The sequence below is a fragment of the Ailuropoda melanoleuca genome, chromosome 1 (genome assembly GCF_002007445.2).
Source record: "Ailuropoda melanoleuca isolate Jingjing chromosome 1, ASM200744v2, whole genome shotgun sequence".
Taxonomy (NCBI): Eukaryota; Metazoa; Chordata; class Mammalia; order Carnivora; family Ursidae; genus Ailuropoda; species Ailuropoda melanoleuca.
This window is the reverse complement of record NC_048218.1, coordinates 129,252,425-129,274,565: the sequence shown is the minus strand read 5'-3', so window position 1 is coordinate 129,274,565 and position 22,141 is coordinate 129,252,425. Positions and strand designations below refer to the sequence as shown.

The window sequence follows — 22,141 nt, the reverse complement described above, 5'->3', positions numbered from 1 at the left end:
CACAACAGCCCTATGATCTAGACCTTGTTATTATGCCCCTTCTATGAATAAGGAAATTGAGACACAAAGTAAGTTAAGTAATTTGGCCAAGATAATGCAGCTAGTGAATGGCAGAACTAGGAATTAAACATGGGCAGTTGGCTTTAGAAGCTATCTTTTATCAATTAATTTTGTTATATCCCTTGAGAGAATTTGAGATGCTTGGAGGAGCTGAAAATGGGAGTTCCTGTCCTACCTCAATAGTTTTCAGTTTCTTCAGTTTCATGCCCAAAACCTGCATAGGAAAAATGAATTCATAGAATTGTTGATTGTTTTATTTATGTTTTGCATTATAGAATCTGATTTCGGGAGAGACATTTTAGGCTTTCTAGACAATAGACTTTTAGGTACAGTAAAATTTCCAAATAACTTTGGCAACTAGTGTAGAGTTTTTTACTTTCATTTTTGCCAAGTACAATGGGAAAAGAAAAAAAAACTATCCTCTATCACTACTGTTCATTAAAGGACATCTTAACACTAAAATAAATAGAAAAATCATTACAGAAAAAAAAGAAAATTTTTAAAGATTTTATTTATTCGACACAGAGAGGGAGCGCGCACAAGCAGAGGGAGCGGCAGGGAGAGGGAGAAGCAGGCTCCCTGCTGAGCAGAGAGCCTGATTCGGGACTGGATCCCAGAACCCTGGGACCTGAGCCGAAGGCAGACTCTTTTTTTTTTTTTTTTTTTTTTTTTTTTAAAGATTTTATTATTTATTTGACAGAGATAGAGACAGCCAGCGAGAGAGGGAACACAAGCAGGGGGAGTGGGAGAGGAAGAAGCAGGCTCATAGCAGAGGAGCCTGATGTGAGGCTCGATCCCATAATGCCGGGATCACGCCCTGAGCCGAAGGCAGACGCTTAACCGCTGTGCCACCCAGGCGCCCCCGAAGGCAGACTCTTAACCAACTGAGCCAGTCAGGTGCCCAAAAAAAGAAATTTAATTTAATTGGATAAATTGACCATTATGAAAATGTCATTCATTGCATGTTTTTTATTTTGGGGGCTATACCCATAACTGGTGGAAACTTTGACTTAGAGAAGCAGTGTTCTGAGAAAGAACAAAGGAATATTTGGTCTCACCTTCTGCCAACATTCAGTTCTGGGACTGTGTCTCATGCCATCACGTGGCAGGGGGCCTCTCTCCAGGTTTACTTTAGCAGGCGTCACTGGGCCATTTGAAAGTCTTTGGGGCCTACACATCACACATCCTTTAGTGGAGGGCAGCGCTAGCTGTAGTAAGAGATTGCTTGCACCTCTAACCTTTTAAAGCTTATGTCCTAAAATTTCTTCAAATACCTATTTTGAGTAGAAAATATAAAGTGATTTTATGGTTTTTTAAGTCTCACAATTCTTTCGGTTCCCACATGTGATCTTTAACAGGAAAACTGATTGATTTGAAATTATTATTCATGTTCTCTATACGGTCACAATCAAAAACAATTTGCCTCTCATGCTCCTGTAGAGATAAAATATTTGTTAAAAAATCCATAGTAGCTGTTGAGATGTGTGCTAACTTGATGAACTTGAGCTGAATATGGAAATGCCCTTCCAGGCCAAGGAAGTATCAAAATTATCACCTTAAAAAAGGTAGTTTAAAAATGACAATGTAGGGGCACCTGGCTGGCTCAGTCCATAGCGCATGTGACTCTTGATCTCGAGGTCGAAAGCTCAAGCCACACGGTGGGTGGGGAGATTACTTTAAAAAAAAAATTGCAAGGTTCTTTAACTTTCTCAGGTATCACCAGTCTGAAGGTACAAAAGGGAAAGAACATTAACACTGATGATTTGAATTCCACTGACTCTGGCCGCTACTGATTCACAGACTACATCAGTCCCATTTCAGAATCTCACGTTTATTTCAGGGAAGCCCCAGGACAGGTCTGAAAAGCAACCGTGTGCCCCCCCCCGCCCCCCATGGTGGGGAGCTCTCCGGTGGCCCTGAGAGCCCTGCTTCTGCCCAGCCTTGGGTCTCTGCAGGACCTGCCCCAGCAGAGCTGGCGGCGCCCCAGGGGGACGCAACATAGCTTTATGCTGAATTACCGCAACGTGTATGGAAAACATGGCTGTTTCGGTATTTCCGCAGCCGCAGCGGGAGGATAACCCACCGATGCTGTTATTTTTATGTTAAGGCTTATTGTGGTTTAAACAAGAAACAATCCAGCGTCTTGGTTAGTGATGACATTAAATGTGTGAAGATTATACTTGGCATCAAGTGCTTGCATTCCCTCATTCCTGCAGGAATGGTTTACTGAGCACTGGTATGTGCTGGGCGGTGGTTCCCATGCGGGGGGTAAGTGATGAAAACAGCCCCTGCATTTGTGGAGAGTTCTCAGTCAAGCTGTTAATTGGAGTCCGCGATACCTGCTCATCTCCACAAGTATTGATTTCCATCAAGTTTTCTGAGATTCTGAGCTAAGGAATTGCTACCTTGAATGGCATAAATCGTGTGGGGAAGAGAGGTCTACTGTGTATTTTCTCTTTTATAATGAAAGTAGCTGTGAAAAGAGGAGAGTAAAGCTAAAAGGTGCGACGACCTCAGGCTGGATTTCAGACTGAGTCTCTCACTCTAATTGCTGCCATTTATACTCCCTGCAGCCCCTTCTGTAGACCTGATACTGTTGGACTCTCTAGACCAGCTTACTTCCTAATGCATTTTATGGCATTTGGAAGCCCTCCAGTGGCCAAATACTATACCTTAAAAAGGAAAAAAATCCTTTTGCTGTGCTGAAGGGGTTAGGTGTGAAATGCACTCATGTTTGCAACTTACTTTGAAATATATTCAAAAAATAAGATGAATTAATGTATGAAGAGATGAATAGATCTTTTTTTTTTAATATTTTATTTATTTATTTATTTGACAGAGAGAGAGACAACCAGCGAGAGAGGGAACACAGGCAGGGGGAGTGGGAGAAGAAGAAGCAGGCTCCCAGCGGAGGAGCCTGATACGGGGCTTGATCCCAGAACGCCGGGTTCACGCCCTGAGCCGAAGGCAGATGCTTAACGACTGAGCCACCCAGGCACCCCAGAGATGAATTGACCTAACCATAGATGATTAGATATGTGATCAAGCAGAAATAACAATGCTAACTGTAGAATCCAGGTGACAGGTTTATGGGTCAGTATATAATCTTTCAACTTCTCTGTGTTGAAACATTATATAAAATATTGAATAAAAATCTCTTAGCGAGACTCTGAAGAGTTATGCCTTGTAGTTGACACTATTGTATTAAAATTTTTAGGTATTTAAGCATTTTCAGTAAAATTGTCTTCATTAATAAACACAGATTAATTTTCCTTAACATGATTAATTTCTAAATGTTTAAAAAGCACTTCTGCATTTCTTTTCAGAAATATTATACAATGGGAATATGAAATAGCTCTATGATCTTTTTTAATGTGTATTTTAACCGCAATGAGAAACACACCTCACACTTGTCAGAATGGCTAAAATCAAAAACACTGGAAACAAATGTTGCAGAGGATGTGGAAAAAAAGGAACTTTCATGCACTGTTGGCAGAAATGAAAACTGGAAACTGGAAAACAGTATGGAGTTTCCTTAAAAAAAATTTTTTTTTAATTACCTAATGATCCCGTAATTCCACTACTGGGTACTTAACCAAAGAAAATAAAAACAAGGGCACCTGGGTGGCTCAGTCAGTTAAGCATCTGCCTTCGGCTCAGGTCATGATCCCGGAGTCCCATGATTGAGTCCTCCCACATTGGACTCCCTGCTCAGTGGGGAGTCTGCTTCTCCCTCTGCCCTTCACTTTGCTAGTGCTCTCTCTTATCCTGTCTCTCTCAAATGAATAACTAAAATCTTTTTTAAAAAGAATATAAAAACAATAATTCTAAAAGATAACGCATTCTGATGTTTATTGCAGCATTATTTTAAATAGCCAAAATATAGGAACAACCCATGTGTCCATTGATAGATGAATGGATAAAGAAGATGTGGTATATATATATATGCAATGGAATACCACCCAGCCATAAAAAAGAATGAAATCTTGCCCTTTGCAACAACATGGATGTGTCTAGAGGGTATAATGCTAAGTGAAATACGTCAATTAGAGAAAGACAGATTTACCATGATTTCACTCATATGTGGAATTTAAGAAGCAAAACAAAGAAATGAAAAAGACAAAAACACAGACACTTAAATACAGAGAACAAACTGGTGGTTACCACAGTGGAGAAGGGTGAGAGGGATGGATGAAACAGGTGAAGGGGATTAAGAGCACACTTACTGTGATGAGCACTGAGTGACATATGGAATTGTTGCGTCACTAGATTGTACACCTGAAACTAATGTAACACTGCACATTAACTGTACTGGAATTTTAAAAATAAATTAATGTTTATCTTCCTAGAATAGCTACTTTACACGCTCAGGAAATTGTTAGCAAGTTAACTAGATTCACTTTTTTTTTTTTTAATCAGAGAAGCAGTTATTGACAATTTCTGACAATTAGGCTTCCATGTGGAGAACAAAATCCACCCTTAAGTAATTTAAGCTCAAAGGGATTTATCGCATGGTATATTACAAATGGCAGGGCTGTAAACTGAGCTTCAGGAGTGACTCACAAATCCGTGTTTTAGAGCTGGGCTGTCAAAGGACTGCTGCTCGTGTCATAATCAGGAAGCCACCTGCTGAACAGGGAAGGCGCCCTTACAGCCACTGGTTACAGCCACATCACCTTCACTGTAATATAGCCCATCGAGGAGGTTGCCTCAGAGCCTGGCCCTCCCCCCCGCTGTAGTTCTCGATTCTTCACTGTACACAAATGCCTCTAGTTGGTGGAATTTAAATTATGTCCATAACATTAGCTGCAAGGGAGTTTGAGAAATGCATTTTGAGCCTTCCTGACACTAAAGCCTAGGAAGCCTGTAAAAAGGAAGATGGTGTGAGATGAAAGGCTGTTGGAAATTTCAGTGGACAGATCATAATGAATGGGCTGACAGTACCTGAACACACTGATCAGCATGACCATTGAGACTACTAGACATTATGACCCCTCTGACACGTGTAGCAAGTAGTGGAGCATCTGTGAAGCCTTCTTGCCCCCAAACAGCAAACCTGAATCTGAGAGCCTCCAGATGCAAACACCAAGTTTACAAGAAATAGAGGGATAGAGGCACACGTTACCACCACCACAGGGGTGCAGCCAGTGCAACCCGGAGTGTGGGAAACTCTACAGGACAAGTGACACAGATTCCTCAACAAATACATGACAAGGAGAAAAGGGCGGGAAATCGAAAAAGATTTAAAAGACATATCAAGTAAATGCAGCTTGGGGTTTGATTCAAGCAAACCAGTTGTCAAAAACATTTTATGAGACTCAGAAATTTGAACACATACTTGAATAATTGATCACATTAAGGAATTGTTAATTTTTATTTTAAATATTATTTTTGAGATTTCATTTATTTATTAGAGAGAGAGAGAGAGCGAGCACAAGCAGGGGGAGTGGCAGGGAGAGGGAGAGGGAGAAGCAGGCTCCCTGATGAGCAGGGAGCCCAACTCGGGGCTTGATTCCAGGACCCTGATCATGATCCAAAGGCAGACGCCTAATCAGCGAGCCACCCAGGTGCCCCAGGCATTGTTGTTAATTTTTTAGATGCATGACGATATTACAGTTATGTCAACAATCACTCCAATCACTTTTACAATAAGCTCTTTGTTTTTTCAGATGGTTATACATTGGTTCTTTCATAATTTATGGCTCTGTGTTTTATGCCAGAAAGTTTATTGTGCTAGGCATTTTACATATGTTAAATAACTTAATCCTTGTAACAGTGCTTGTGAGGAAGGTAAATTATAGTGTTCATTAAGAAAAACATCTATCACAGCCTTTCTGGAAGTGGACAAAAATAAATGTCTATTTTAAAGTACACTTATGTCTAGGAATGAAGAAGGAGGCAGGCAGCCTTTCAGAGAAGTAACACCACTAATTATAGGCAAAGTAAATTATCAGATAATATCTCTTTTTTTAAGACCTCTTAGTTTTTATAAAGTAAACATTAGATTTGATGTTTAAAATAGTTTCAAACTGTTCTTTTATCCCTGAAAGTATGAGAGGACACCTATTGTCTCATTTTAAAGATGAAGAACAACTCAAAGCACTGCCCCAGACAGGTGAGATGAGTGTGAGAAGCACACTGAGAGCCTTGGTGTTATCAGACACAGCCAAGGGGCTGACACAGGGGCGACCCGTGCCCCCAAAACTAATTGGCTGCAATCTTGAACTTGCCGTTCTCTCTGTTAATGGGCTTAGACCATGCATTCTAAAATTCTGTCCAGGGGCAAAAACAATCTTAGACATTACAGTGGTCTGTTCCCTCCAAAGCTCAACAGTACCCAACAAAATATTATTCCTATTTCTCTCACTGGGGAGAATTTAAATCTATACTCTCTCCTTGTTGGGGTGTGGGGGCTGGTGAGGGGCTGATAATGAAAAAAAAGTTTCAGAGACACTGGCTTAGGCCAAAAAAATGTTTTATCTAGGCTACTGTGATTATGTCCTTTTTTCAAAGGACTTACATTTCGAAGAGCTTACAAAATCAAAATGCTAACTTCTTCTTCTAAAAATAATCCATCAAATGCTGCTTTCTTCAAGGAAAATTATGGCCTCTCTGCCTAATGGAAAATTGGTAATTCGTTGGTTAAAGGCATGTCTGAGTAGCTCCCTTGGGGAACTGCAGCCCCAGTTGACTAGAGCTGTTCTTACAGTGAGCTTATTAACTAGTGATCACTAGTCTCTACTAAACTTTGTGCTTCGTAAACAATCTTAAAACCTGTTGGTAGGTAACCATTTAGAGTTAGTGTCCTATCCCTCTGGATTTCACAACCTTGCTTATATGGAACTGCTGTAGAATCTTCTAGCTTGAACTGAAGATGTGAAATTGCTATTCCTTACCCTTAAACTGACACTGCCCTGAGGTAATACCAGAAATGTCACTCTGCTTGTCTCTAACGTTTATTTAACAGAATTTGAGTCTGAAAAAGATGTCCTCTTCACCCTGACTGAATGCCACCTCTATTCACATGATTTTATTGCAACTAATGTATTCACACTGGATAGAGAAAATTGGGTTAGGTGCTTAAGAGGCTTGCAAGATAATGTGGAAGATATATTTTCAAAAGAGCTTATTTTATTTTATTTTATTTTTTAATTTTATTTTTAAGTAATCTCTACATCCAGTGTGGGGCTTGAACTCACAAAACTCTTGAGATCAAGAATTGCCTGCTCCATTAACAGAGCCAGTCAGGCACCCCTAAAACAGCTAATTTTAAATAATGTGGAAAAAAATTGCTTAGCATACTAGAGCTAAGGAGACTTGATTGGGCCACAAGTCAAGGCACTGATGCGTTGAGAAGTAGGAAGGTTTATGAAGAGAGTACTGCTGCTGGACTTCGAAAGGTATGCGCTTGAAGAAAGTGGTGAGGGCATTTCATGCAGGGGCTGGCTGTCTAGTGAGACCAAAAGAGCAAAGCACAGAGGTGAAAATTGTAAGGGGTATGTGGGGTAAGTGTCTCTAACTGAAGGTTAGGGTGGAAAGCCAGTGGTGGCAGATGGAGCTAGAAAGCTTGGAGCCACCTCGTGGGTCTCAAATGACTCGCAGAGGCCTCCCTGCTCTCATGGTTAGTTCCCAGTGTTACTGAAGTGGACTGTTATTTGAATACGTAATGCCACCTAACTCCTCATCTGCCTCCAACCCCACCGTCTTCATCCAGCAGAAAAGGACCAAAATTTTCCTGCATGTGATCTTGGACGAGTTAGTTAACCTCTCTCTGTACTCTGACTTCCTCTTCTATGAAATGGAGATTAAAGATAGTGCCCACATCATTAAATAGGTCACTCACAACAGTATGGGGATACAAAAGCATCATATGAATGTTTGTTAAATAAGTTATTTATCAAAAGTTCTCAAATAATTGTTTTGAGGCATAGAAAAAAAAGGAAGGATTTTAGATCTGTACTAACTCCCAGCTATGAGCTTAAGACCTTTCACATTAAAAATTATTATGTATATCATAGCCTTAATGTCATAGCTGAAAGGACTCCGAGGATTATTTTAGAGCTCATGTAAATTCTTTTCCCGCCCTAGGAGCTGCTTACAGAGTGTTATTAAATAGGTTGACACATTTCGGGCACCTGACTGGCTGTTGGAATAGCATGAGACTCTTGATCTTGGGGTCATGAATTCAAGCCCCACACCAGGTATAGAGTTTACTTTGTGTGTGTCTGTGTGTGTGTGTGTGTGTGTACGGTGTGCGTATATATATATTTATATATATATATATATGTATATATATATATATATAAAGTGGGTACATTTCTATTTCCTTAAGGCTCCATTTAAATCTTTGGAAGTTCCTTGGTTCTGAGCTACAGCCTTTTGACATTTTCCCTGTTCTTTACCAACTATATGTTGAGAAAAGGAAGCGAAAGGACACATGGCTATTTCATATACCTATGAACAGTGGAAAAGTGACAGGAGATAGGAAAAAAGTGGAACCCACATTAAGTATTTGTAAACTTAGGACATTTTTGGTTTTCCATTGTTGTCATTGTTTCACTTATATATTGCTGCATAATAAACCACCATAAAACATAATGGTTTCAAAACAACACTTGATTATTTCTCACAGTTCTGGGGACGAGGAGCTCTAGGTGGGATGCTTCTCTTCCACGTGGTGTTGGCTGGGACTAACTCCACACAGCCTCTCATGGGTTGTGTGGTTAAGACCTTCTTTACATGCCAGCAGCAGGGCCCCAGGAGATGGGAGTAGCCTGATCTCTTAAGGTCTAGAAACAGAATCAGCCTAGAAGCACATCTGCTGTGTTTTATTAGCCAAGGCAAGGTACAAGGTCAGCCTAGATACTAGAGGTAAGAAAACAGACTCCTCCTCCACGGGAGAAGCTGCAAAATATTGTGGCCATGATGTCCAGCCTTTATCAGTTCTCAGGCTCTATGTTTTAAGGCTTATGAATGACATTTGACCTAAGTAACTAGCCCCTTTGCTAATCAGTTAAACATTCTCAGACAGTGAAACCACCCACAGAAGCTTTTGGGTTGTTAGTTTCCTGAATTTTCTTGAGTGCCTTTCCTGACTTTTTGGATCCATAAATTTCCTCTTGGTTTGCTTTGCTGCCCCCTTCTGGTAGAGTGGGGAAAGGTTCGATGATAGTCCTACACCTACAGCCACAATAAAAGCTCTACTCGAAATCCTTTGTCAAAGAATCCCAACTTTCAAAAATCTTTGATCCTAACTTCCTAAGTGAATTCCAATGAAAGTAAAGTCTAAACATAAAACTGCTACATATGCATTTCAGTTTATTTCTGTTACAGGCAAATCGATAGTGACAGATGGAACAGTAACATTAAAATGGACAGCTCACTTTAGGTTGAAAAGATGGTAAGATACTTTGTTACGCTGATTAGCAATAGAAAATTCCCTAGAAACTGCATTTCTCTTTTCTGAAACAATGAAATGTGTATATATAAAATTTTATTTTTTTAAAAAAGAATTTATTTATTTGAGAGAGAATGAGAGAGAGGGTCTGAGAGAACATGAGAGGACGGAGGGTCAGAGGGAGAAGCAGACTCCCTGCCGAGCAGCGAGCCCATGTGGGACTCGATCCTGGGACTCCTGGATCATGACCTGAGCCGAAGGCAGTCGCTTAACCAACTGAGCCACCCAAGCACCCTAAAATTTTAATTTTTAAAAATGTTTTTCTAATGTTAACCTCAGCTAATCTCTGTATTTTTCAAATTATGACATATGTAGGATCCCTAGATCGGTATTTTAATTTTTTTGCATAGAAGCTGCGTGAAAATGCTATTGTGTGCTTGCTTTAAATACAAAGAGAAATGCTAAATACTTAGATTTTATATTTTAATATAGTATATTATTTAAATGCTTTTTCATATTTAGTATTAGAAGACATTGGGAATATTCGAATAGGTTATGTATAAGTAGGTAAAGCTAAAATTTAGAAGGCACGAAACTTTAAAATATTACAGAGGTATAGATGATCTGCACATTTGTGTACTTATCAAACAATCCTACTGAAGAATTTTTCAGTCAGAAAAAATATAATATTGAGGGTTGAGGTGAGCCAAATGGGTGGAGGGGGTCAATAGTACAAACTTCCAGTTATAAAATAAATAAGTCATGGATATGTAATGTACAGTGACTGTAGTTAATAATACTGTATTGCATATTTGAGAGTTACTAAGAGTGGATCTTGAAAGTTCTCGTTGCAAAAAAAAAAAAAGTAACTGGAAAAAAAAGAATTACTGATTTAAAAAAAAACATAGTATCTTAAGAAATTTAGAACTGTTTTCCTGTTTCCTGCTTGGCGATTTGGGCATAACTCTGTAGTAGCTAAGACATTTTGGCAAAGTCACAACTGCTACTTCATTAAGTCATAATAACAGTACATATGCCATGCTCTCTCTAAAAACTGTAAAATGACTGGAATCTTTGGAATTCCCTTCCCCCACTAACTCAACAAAGCCCAGATTTGTTGTAGTACAGAACAGAGACACACCTCCTGGAGCTCCCGGAGCAGAGCTGCTTTCCACTGGTTAAATGATCTAAATACCGGTCATTTGCACATCTTACGAGATTTGTGCCCCTTAAAGACAAATAACTGAGGAAACAGATTGCAGCAAATCTGTCAAGAAAATACAGTTTATATTCAAAACTACATCTGCTTTGCACTTTTAGCAAATTTGCAAGGGCTTCTTATTGAGTGGATATGTGCCAAGATCTTAGTTTAAAGCCTTTGCAATTCTCCATCTGCCGGGATGAAAATTTGAGCTTCTGGCCTTTAAGAGCTGTGTAACAAAGATCCAGTATTAGAGAATAGAGTATTTAAAAACTGAAATTAATTCACATTTCATTATTTAGAAAGCTATTAATAGAGTCTGAGGGCGCCTGGCTCGCTCAGCTGGTAGAGCGTACAACTCTTGGGGTTGTGAGTTCAAGCAGCATGTTGGACGTAGAGCTTACTTTAAAAAAAAGATTAAAAAAGGAAAGGTATTAATAGAATCTTAATTTTTGATATCCAATGTAACATCACTAAAAGCAGATATTGAGGAGAGAGATCTGTGTAAGAAAACAAAAGGAGCAAGAACTTTTCCCAAACCACAATAGTGATTTAATTCAATTTAACCCTATATTTAGGATTAAACTAGAATGAGTTCATGGATTACAATCAAGAGTACCAAGTACGTATTTCAACAAAAATATTATAATCAGAATACATTTTCCAGTTCAATATAATTAAGATGGCATTCTTGACTTGAGTTTCTCTCAAAGCTTCAGATTGCAAATTGCAATTATTCTTTTTATTGCTCCCCTTCACATTTAGCACAGAACTGTCTTTTTTTAGTTTAACTGTGAAAAGGTCCTTAATATATATGTATAGATGTCTTCAGAACAGAGCCAGCTATTCAGTTTGGAAACTATGGATATATTCTTGGGAAAGTACTCACAGTTAGCGGATAGCTTTTTGACCACTCTGTACTTTTGAGCTGGCTCCAGGAGCAGGGACAAGTATATAAACAACCTATTATTAAGCTTCACTCCCTGAGTGTATTTATGTGGGTGCTTTAAATCACGTGTCAAGAGGTATGAAGTTTGAAAATACAAAGACTTAATAGAAGGGTGCTTGGGAATGTAAATCAAAATCAGGTGTGGACTAACTATCTTAACATGTGCTATGGACTTGGATTCAGTTCACCTATTCAATTGACATTTATTTTCTACTCTGTCAGAACGATGTTTAAGAAAATACATACATTCAAAATTAGTTCAACTTTGTACATTTAGTGGTTTTCAAAGTGTGTGTGTGTTTGTATGCCAACATTTTCACTAAATATCATGATCATTTCTCTCAAGGGGCTAGGTTAGTAGAGCAGAAGGTCTAAGTACATTGATAGATAAATGGGGTACAGTATAGACACAAAGAGAAAACGGTTGATTGACTTGATATGGGAAACAGGATGAGATAAAGGGCTTAATAAAAGATATAACACTTGAATTAGTCTTGATAGATGCGTGGGGCTCACCAGAACAAGGACAAAGTAGGATGTTCAATACACAGGGTATAGTATAAGCAAGGTGTAGGGGGCTCAGGAAACTTTTTTTTCTTTTAAAGATTGTATTTATTTATTAGAGAGAGCACAAGTGAGGGGAGGCAGAGGGAGAAGCAGACTCCCCACTGAGCAGGGAGCCTGATGCAGGGCCCAATCCCAGGACCCCAGGATCATGACCTGAGCCAAAGGCAGATGTTTAACTGACTGAGTCAGAGGTTCAGGAAACTTTAAATAGTTAACCCTTGTACAACAACTTTGTTGTTTCTAGCTAATTCATTATGCAAGTTAGGGCCCCCTCTGCAGCCGAATATCTGGGTATAACTTTTGACTTAACTACTAATAGCCTACTGTTGGAAGCCTTACTGATGACATAAAGTCTACTGACATATATTTTGTATGTTACATGTATTAGATACAGTATTTTTTAAAGATTATTTATTTATTTATTTGAGAAAGATAGAGGGAGCACAAGCAGGGGGAGGGACAGAGGGAGAAGCTGACTCCCCACTGAGCAGGGAGCGCAACGTGGGGCTCGATCCCAGGACCTGAGCCAAAGGCAGACACCCCTAGGTACAGTATTCTTACAATAAAGTAAGCTAGAGAAAAGAAGGTATTATTAAGAAAATCATAAACACTGGACTATTACTCAGCCATAAAAAAGAATGAGATCTTGTCGTTTGCAAGGTATTATGCTAAGTGAAATAAATCAGAGAAAGACAAGTACCATATGCTTTCACTTATATGTGTAATCTAAAAAAACAAAACAAATGAATAAGGCAGAAACAGACCCATAAATAGAGAACAAACTGATGGTTGCCAGAGGGGAGAGGGATTGGGGGGATGGGTAAAATGGGTGAAGGGCTGTGGGAGGTACAGGCTTCCAGTTATAGAATGAGTAAGTCATGGGGATTAAAGGTTCAGCATAGGGAGTATAGTCAAGGATCATGTAATAGCGTTCATTGAATGGTGAACATGGTAACTACAACTTGTGGTGAGCTGAGCACAGCATAACCGCAGAGCTGCTGAATCAGTCAGTATGTCTTGCACCTGAAACTAATGTGACATTATATGTCAACTAAATTTCAATAAAAAATTAAAAAAAAAAACTTGAACAAAAATCAAGGAAAATATATTTACAGTACTGTATTGCATGTACTGAAAAAAATCATATTGGGGCACCTGGGTGGTACAGTTGGTTAAGCCTCCAACTCTTGATTTTGACTCAGGTCATGATCTCAGAATCATGAGATCGAGCCCCAAAATGGGTCTGCTAAAGTTTCTCTTTGCCTCTTTCTCTGCCCCTCCCTCTGCAGACTCCTGTGCGAGCGCATGCCCACTTGCTCTCAAAAAGAAAAAAATCATGTATAAATGGACCTGTACAGTTCAAACCCTTGTTCAACATTACGACCAGAGCACAGGTATAAACAGTTGAAGGCTGTGGGGGCCAGCAGCAGACAGATCTTGGATGGGGTGTTGCGTCATCTGCTAAATTAGGCTTGATCCCGTGGGCCTGGCTTTCCAATTTCAGTATGCATCAGAATCACCTATGGTGCTTATCTAAAACACATTTTTTAAAATTTATTTAAGTAATCTCTATACCCCATGTGGGGTTCGAACTCACGACCCCAAGATCAAAAGTCGCATGCTCTTCTGACTGAGCCAGCCAGGTGCCCCTAAAATACACATTTCTTATCCCCCTTCTAATTCAACTCCAGGGGAGGACCCTGGAGCCCAAATTTTAAGGACACGCCCTAAAAATTCTAATGCAGTAGAACTTGGGCCACAGTTTGAAAAAAAAGATATTTTAGGGAGAAAGTAACAATTAAAAGAGGTCACGAGTGGGTCAGATTGGCCTTTTGTAGTGAGGAAGCTGGATTGAAGAGATGAGTCTCTACTGCACAGTAAGCCAGACGACTAGTGCGCGTATTGGAGAAAGAGGAAGCCATTCACCAAGGTAGGGGACAGTGCCCATGTTTAACCTAAATCAAGTTTCAAAAAATAGAAATGTGAAGACTTACAATATTACTACAAAAGTTCGCTTAAGTATCAAATTCTCCTTGGGGTTTTTGTGCTCTCATGGTTTCATTCCTGGCTTTATTAATTCCCTATTATTGATCTCTAGTCTGGACACTTCCTATGAACTTCAAATCTACCTATGGACTGGACATCACCTCCTAGTTGCTGGAGGTGATCCCAAACTCAACATACTCAAAATTGAGATTTTCCTTTCCCAACCAGAATTCTGGGAACCAAGAGACCCGTCCCTTTCCCTCATCTTCATCTCGTTATCTAAATAGGAGTAAGAACTTAACTCCCTATTTGTAAATTCAGTCTCAGAAGATAAAAACTGATATGCAGTAAACTCTTCACATTCTGATATTCACATTCAAGAATTTAACTAATGTTCACGGTTTTAATGACTTTAAGTGACCCCCGAGATTTAGAACAGTTATGTGATTTCCCTCAGGCAAAAATCTTAACCACAGATTCTACCTGAGGCTATTATACTTAGTTACTTAGCTAATGACTGAGGCTGACTCAGCACTGACCTATAACTACAGCTTTATTGCTCTGTTTATCAATAGAGAAAATGTCCATAAAGTAAAAAGTACTAGAGTGAAAAGTCCTATTTATGAAAAATTGCTTCCAAAGGAAGTATAGTACCTTGTAGCCTTACTATACAAGGTAGAGGTTTTGGATAAAGAGGCAGGATGAATTTGGCAATGGTTTATCTCAGATACAAATGAGCTTACCATATGCTTTACATGGAAGAAGAAAAATGAGTAACTGTTCTACCAAGTGTTCCAAGCAATATAAAAATTAACCCGTGAGAGAAAGCTAAAGCTAGGAAAAGGCAGAATTTAAAATATTTTAGAGGCACCTGGGTGTTTCAGTCGGTTAAGTGTCTGCCTTCAGCTCAAGTCCTGATCCCTGGGTTCTGGGATCAAGCCCAGTGTCAGGCTCCCTGCTCAGCGGGGAGTCTGCTTCTCCCTCTCCCCCTCCCCCTGCTTGTGCTCCTGCGGGTGCTGTCAAATAAATAAAATCTTTCTTTTTTAAAAAGATTTGACAGAGAGAGCGAGAGAGCACAAACAGGGGGAGCAGTTGAAGGAGAGGTGTTAGCAGATCCTCCGCTGAGCATCGAGCTCGATGCAGGGTTTGATCCCAGGACCCTGGGACCATGACCCAAGCCGAAAGCAGACGCTTAACCATCTGAGCCACCCAGGTGCCCCTAAATAAAATCTTAAAAAAATATATCATCCTAAAGATAGGCAATAGAATGCAAAGAAAAAGAAATCTAGAAACATACGTTATCAGTGGATACCTAACTGGTATCAATGGATACCTGACAAAACTGTTTAACAGTGGAGCAGGGGCATTAAATGGTGATTGATCAATGGGAAAATAAAAACATCTTCCTCATTCCCTGAACTAAAAACATGTAGCCTTAGGTAAAAAAATATAAATTCCTTGAGACTAGAATAGGTAGTTCATAAAAAAAGAATGCCCATGTGATCGGTCACAAGCACATAAATGTGCTCAACATCATTAGTCATGAAGTAAATATATACTCTGATCATAATCAGTACCACTTTGTACCCATTAGGAAGGCTAAAATGAAAATCAAGAGCAATACCAAGAAATACGTAACAATTAGAACAACCACTTAGGACAATCCTTATGACCAATGTGAGACAATTGTTGGGCAGTATCTACTAAAAGAGACTATGTATGCGTACACTGTAATCCCAAAATTCTACTCCTTGACACATAGCCAACAGATTTATGTATATATGTACACCAAATAACACATTAAAAAAAGTTCCTAGTACGCTCAGTGCAGAGTCTGCTTGGGATTCTTTCTCCCTCTCTCTCAAATAAATGAATCTTAAAAAAAATTGTTCATAGTAGCATTATTTGTAATATTCCCAAACCAAAATAACATAATCTCTATTAACAGCAGATTGGACACAGTGGGGTACATTCAATACAATGCAAAATTCTATAGCAATGAAAAGTAACTGCTACTCATATGGTGACAAACAAATCTCAGAGGTCCAAGGCGAAAGCTTCTCAGTAGCTGATCCCATTCTGTTGCTTAACCTAGATGGTAGTCACGCTCACACAGGTGTGTAAATTTTGTGATTAATATGATTTTTGCACTCTTCTGAATACATGTTATTTTTCAATGAAAGATGTTCTAAGCAACTCTTTCCCAACAAAAAAATGTTTGTAAATGATTTTAGTACCATATTATACAAATCATCAAGCATGTGGAGGAGCTAAATATTTTTCTTCAGTTATACTTTATTTCAGTTTAAATTTTTTCAGGAAAATGATACGCTAAAGAAATGTCTGTATCTTGTGAATGTCAAGGGTCCACTGTATTCACATTTCCTTATGACCAAGATATATGGGGAAAATGTGAGATTCTAAGGAGCGAACATGAAGACCGTTGAGCTTAAAGAAAAACTGACAAATTATTTTCTCCTGTACAGTAATCTTATTCACATAAGGTCACTCTGTCTCATTTTAGTCTCGTAATTTCTTCTCCCTTTTGTATACAGAGGGAAAATACAGACGTCCATTAACTTCAATCCCTGGAGTCAGAATTCAAACTTGAGACTTATGGATGGGAGTTATGCTCCAGTTGTGGGATGGGAAGAAACCAGTTCCCCTTTTCTAGCCTCACATCTGTTTGCTTGGTGTTTTATTGGATCTTAGTAGGCAGTAATGAGAAGGCTGCCTAGGGCTGACTCAACCATGAATATTAGAATTAGAAGAAGTATTAGAATTGTGAAGCCATGTTTTTTTGTGGATGGTGCTCCCTATTCTTTAATTAAGAGCTTAAACCTCATTCACACTCATGACTTACAGGCTGAGCCAGCAGGAAGGTGGATACTAACTCTAATCTCCTAGGAATGAGGAATGAAAAACCAAGACAAGCAGACACTGTAAAATTGTTTTTGTTTTTTTAATGCAGGTCAAATATCCTGAAACATACATGTATTTTGATAGTCTTCTAATGCCACTTTAGTTCAAATATTAAAGTAACACACACGAGCTAAGAGAATTCAATATTGTTCCAAGGCACTTACTGAATCTCCATGACTAGATGAAAACAAGGACAATTAAGATGAACAATTAGTATATAATATAAAAATAACTTTTTGCTTACAATTTACAAAATGTATTATTATTACAATCTTTGATCTCTGATAACCTGCAATGCTGGCTGCATGAATCCAGCAATTTTAAAATTCAGAAACTATTTTCTAAAACTTCAGGGCAAATAATTTACAAATAAGGTACACAAAGATTTAGACCATGCAGAAATTTCTTACATCTTCTGTTAATAATATTTTATGACTGCAACTTTATCAAATTATATACCTACTTGCCCTGTACATATACAAAATAATGCATACATGATAAAACATTAGCAAAAGAGTAGTCCTTAAATTCAATTTATCATAAAAGTATTACTATATTAACATGTCTACAAGCAGCGTGTAACAGGTTAAGAGACATTAAGGCAATAATACTTGAAGTTACAAAATAAACCAATGTAATACTTTCCTAAGTGTAGTATAAGGCAGGTAGATGGTCCAAGCAAAAAAATACTAAGGTAACAATCTACACTGCTGTTAGTCCCACATTTTTAAGATGGAATACTATAAATCTGGCTTTCAGTGGCACTTGAATTTTCCAGTATAATTTAAAGTGTCTTTTAGCTCCCTGAATCATGTCCATTCTGAAGGTGGATCTCTTGGTCCTTTGGGTTTTCCACAGCGATTACGAAAACCTGTAATCAAAAGACCAGAGTAATTGGTCAGTGTTCAGAAATGTATTTTAATGTACCAAAAACTCTTAATTTGCTTTGGGTAGTTCATTTAAGAACCTAAATAAATCATAGCACAAAGTTTGGTAAACTCTGCCTTCAGGAAAGCCTGAAATGATGGCAAATAACCATTTCTCATTCTTGCCAGCACTAACTACATAACTAAAGTTTTAAAATTACTTAGTAAACAAATTACCAATATCTGTGGCCTCTGTTGGACTTTCTGATATTTGATCTTTCTTGTTACTGAAAATAGGCGGACATTCAATACAAGTCTCTGTGTGAATACCTCCTGCTGGATGATCTGAAATGCAAAATAAAGCCATTGTTAATCACCATCATTTGTAGCATCATATGTAGAATCCTTTAATTGTTTTAATGTCTATATTAAATTAAAAGAGCAAGTTTTCTCTCTTGGGTATCATAATTTCAGAGGCCCAAACACATTTAAATGCAATGGTAATGAACACAGGAAATCATGTTAGACGTTCTTGAGGGCACTTAGAAATCTTCAGGGAGTTGTTCTGCAATGTATGGATTCTCCTTATGCCCTTGACTTTATTTAATAAATCTCAATCTTGCCATTTTATATTTCCTTAAAGTAGTTATACTATGTGCCCGTGTCCTAAGGCAATAATTGTAAGTGAAATGCCTTTATATGGAAATCAATGACAATCAAGTTTATAGTCAATTAATGGACTACTAGCTGCTGCTTTTTTTTTTTTTTTTTGGACTACTGGCTTCTAACCATAATTTTTTTTGCTTTGAAAGTTTTACATCACTTCAATTTTAGTTTACTTATTTAATTACCAATGCCTAAGATTAGTAACAAAAGAAATTTTGTTAAAGAAAAAATTTTGGGGGCGCCTGGGTGGCTCAGTCGTTGGGCGTCTGCCTTCGGCTTGGGGCGTGATCCCGGTGTTCTGGGATTGAGCCCCACATCAGGCTCCTCCGCTGGGAGCCTGCTTCTTCCTCTCCCACTCCCCCTGCTTGTGTTCCCTCTCTCACTGGCCGTCTCTCTCTGTCAAATAAATAAATAAAATCTTAAAAAAATAAAGAAATAAATAAAACTAAGCTCTACACCCAAAGTGGGGCTTGAACTCATGACCCTGAGATGAAGAGTCCCATGCCCTACCAACTGAGCCACTCAGAGACCCCTAAACAACTCTTCAAAAACCTAAAAATTATTTGATCAGCTCAAGGTCAGAACAAAAGCAAGCTGAGGCCTAATCTAGTAGGAGAGACTGACAAGCACATTATTATTATACTGGTGTGGTAATTTTGATAGTAAAATGATGCAGAGTGCAATGGGGACAGAGAGGAGAGGCATGGTGATTAGTGGTTTCAGGACCAACTTGTAGAAAGAAATGATGATCTAGTCAAAAGGCCTCAATTTTCTCAGTGAAGTAAAAGGTCATCTACTGAGTATGAGTAAGAGTAGGACTGATGATTTCAGAAGAAATTAAAGATTTATTTTTTAACTATTATTATTATTTTGGTGGGCAGCAAAGCGAAGTTTACTGAGGGATAGTACAAAAGCTCCTGAAGAGGGAGGGGACCCGAGAGGGTTGCCCAGCAGAAATTAAAGATTTAGAAAATTCAAGGAAAATAGAAAGGATACAACTAGAGCATATAAGATAACTAAGCATCCCAACTGTGGATGAAGATCCAGAATTGCAGGCTCACTCTGTAAAGCCGAGTGATGTTCCCTAGCAGTATTCAGGAGTCTTGAGGGATAAAATAAAATGGTATGGGACTTAGCAGCAAGTGGAGGATAATTTCAAGTACGACTAGAGTAATGGAGGACAGTGTCCAGATTGGCTAGAGAAGAGAATCCAGAAAGGAGTTAGCATATATTAAGAAATAAAGGGCCCAGGGATCCAGCAATATCGGCAGTAGTTATAGAATAAAGACAGTAACAATAATAGCTTGGCTTCCATTTGAGTGCCTATCATGAGCACAGTGCTGATAGTCCATGAATGTGATCTGATTAACTCCTCACAACAATGCTCCAGGGTAGGTGCTATTATTACCTCCATTGCACAGATGGGGGAAAAAAGCAACAACAACAACCAGGGCTAAGATTAGGTGACTTGGCCTAAGTCCCATAGTAAGTAAAATGGTAAAAATGAAATTCCAAACCAGGTAGGCTTGACACTGAAGCTTCTGTTCTTTTCCTTATGATACGCCGCCCCACGAAAGTAGACCAAGAGTAATAATTTATGAGAGGGAATGCAACCCCGTTAGGCAAAGATGCAGGGAGGGGGCAGTTAAAGTAGAAGGGAGGGCAAGGGCAGAGATGACAGATGAACTGGGGGAATTGTACAGGCTAGGATGTTGGATGAGCTGCTTTCATGGTCACTGATTTATAGGAATTAATAATACCTTGATGTATTTTTACCATGATAATATAAGAAATGTGGCAAAAAAATTTTCTAACTTAGAATTACAACACAGGGCTAAGCTTCATAATCTTATTGGTCTTCACGGAGGTAGAAGTACTAAAAGGAAGAATTCCAAACAACTGATTTTTAGGGACCTCATTCAATAATCAAGGTGAATTGGGGACATTTATTCAAATCACTGTCAGATCTAGATTCTAAGTGTTTTTATAAACAACAGAAAATAAAAACACAGAAAAATATTTTTAAAGTAATTTTTTCTCCATTAGCCTGTAACTACCAATAATAAATGTTGTTACTTTCCAGATTAATAATATCTGATACAGTAATTACTTTAAAAGAATTATACTGACATAGTTCAGGCTCAGTACACCATGAGACATGCTATTTTATGGAGATTAATCTATATAATCTATAACAAAAAGGAACAAAATCTAACTTACCACATTTTTCAGTTCCAGAGGTTATCAAGCCCTAAAAGGAAGACATTTTAATAGCTATTATAATATATCCCTTTTATAACAAATAATAGAAAAATCTGGTCTGAGTATATATCCCAAGAAATCAAGATCTACTAAAACTCTGTGTCAAAGGGAAAGAAGTCAATGGTGCTTTCAATTAGGCTTAAAATTTTTTAAATGTTATGGTATTTTATACTGAGATCAAAAAGACAGGGGAACTACTTCTTCCTTCTAGATGGAAACTGAAAATGCAGGCGCTACTACACAAAGGAACATACAACTCCATTTTGCCAGTCCTCTACCATATTCATCAAAGTATGATATCACAAAACATAACATCATTAGTACAGGTTACTACTGTTTTATGTGCCAAGTAAAGTATATTATGTTTCTTAATCAACTGTAAGATGTACCCTAATTTGGGGGATATTAAAATATGAGGTAAATATGAAAAATATCAATGTTGATGAAAAATGGTATTTCCCATGACTAACATATTTAGCTACCAAACATTTCCTGAATGTGAAAGGAAACTTCTTGTGACCAGACAAACCAAAGGATGGGACTATGTACTTAGTGTTATAGTGGGAGGAACAAAATCTATGTATTATAACCCTAAAAGTGTAACTCCTGTTCTTTTCACACCTCCAAAATGATTTATAACATGGCATAATTTACAAATTTCCAAAACAGTCTTTTAGAAAAATGAAACTCTGAAGTCATGGTCATATGTACCTCATATGTTGCCCTTTCAAAAAATTTCCTGGCTCACATTTTATATAGATTTTTCATCTGAAATCTTAGCATAAGAAATCCTGATCAAAAATTATATTTAATAGAAGGTGACAGTTATTGTAACAAACTCAGATAAATTAACAAAACAAAAGAGCAAAAACACTGAGTTATAGCTACTCCAAGCCCAAAAGGACTCACTTCAGGTATTTTTTGTTCAGACTGTTCCTGACTTTGAAGTTCACTCCATTCAGATCTCACAGGTGTATCTGAGAAAAATGAAATCTTACAATTAACATGTTTAATTCTTGAATTTCTTGCATTAAAGTAAGATACAAAAACAGACCCTACAGATTTTTTAGAACTATCACTTCCATAAAATATCCTCTTACCTATTAATTCAAGAAACTCCCTTTAAATTTCCTTTCTTAGAATTTAATTAAAAGAATTTAATCATCAGAGTTTATTATGTTATTATAAGCTCACTGTAATCTACACATGTGACAGACTTAGATGTACTCATTAGTATCAAAGTATATGGCTTCACTGTTTTTAAC

General features: G+C 38.1%; 1 protein-coding gene across 6 annotated transcripts in view; it reads right to left on the bottom strand.

The window, feature by feature from the left end:
* Positions 1-17,108: 17,108 nt before the first annotated feature.
* Positions 17,109-22,141, bottom strand: part of PTPN12 (protein tyrosine phosphatase non-receptor type 12) — an 86,478-nt gene continuing 81,445 nt past the window's right edge. For all 6 annotated transcript variants that reach the window (XM_034667010.1, XM_034667002.1, XM_034666990.1 and 3 more), the window contains 4 exons: positions 21,786-21,853; positions 20,835-20,865; positions 18,186-18,293; positions 17,109-17,953 (listed from right to left, as the gene is read on the bottom strand). In XM_034667010.1, the coding sequence (XP_034522901.1) occupies positions 17,892-17,953; positions 18,186-18,293; positions 20,835-20,865; positions 21,786-21,853 (269 nt within the window). In that variant the 3' untranslated portion in view covers positions 17,109-17,891. The remainder of the gene's footprint in view (positions 17,954-18,185; positions 18,294-20,834; positions 20,866-21,785; positions 21,854-22,141) is intronic.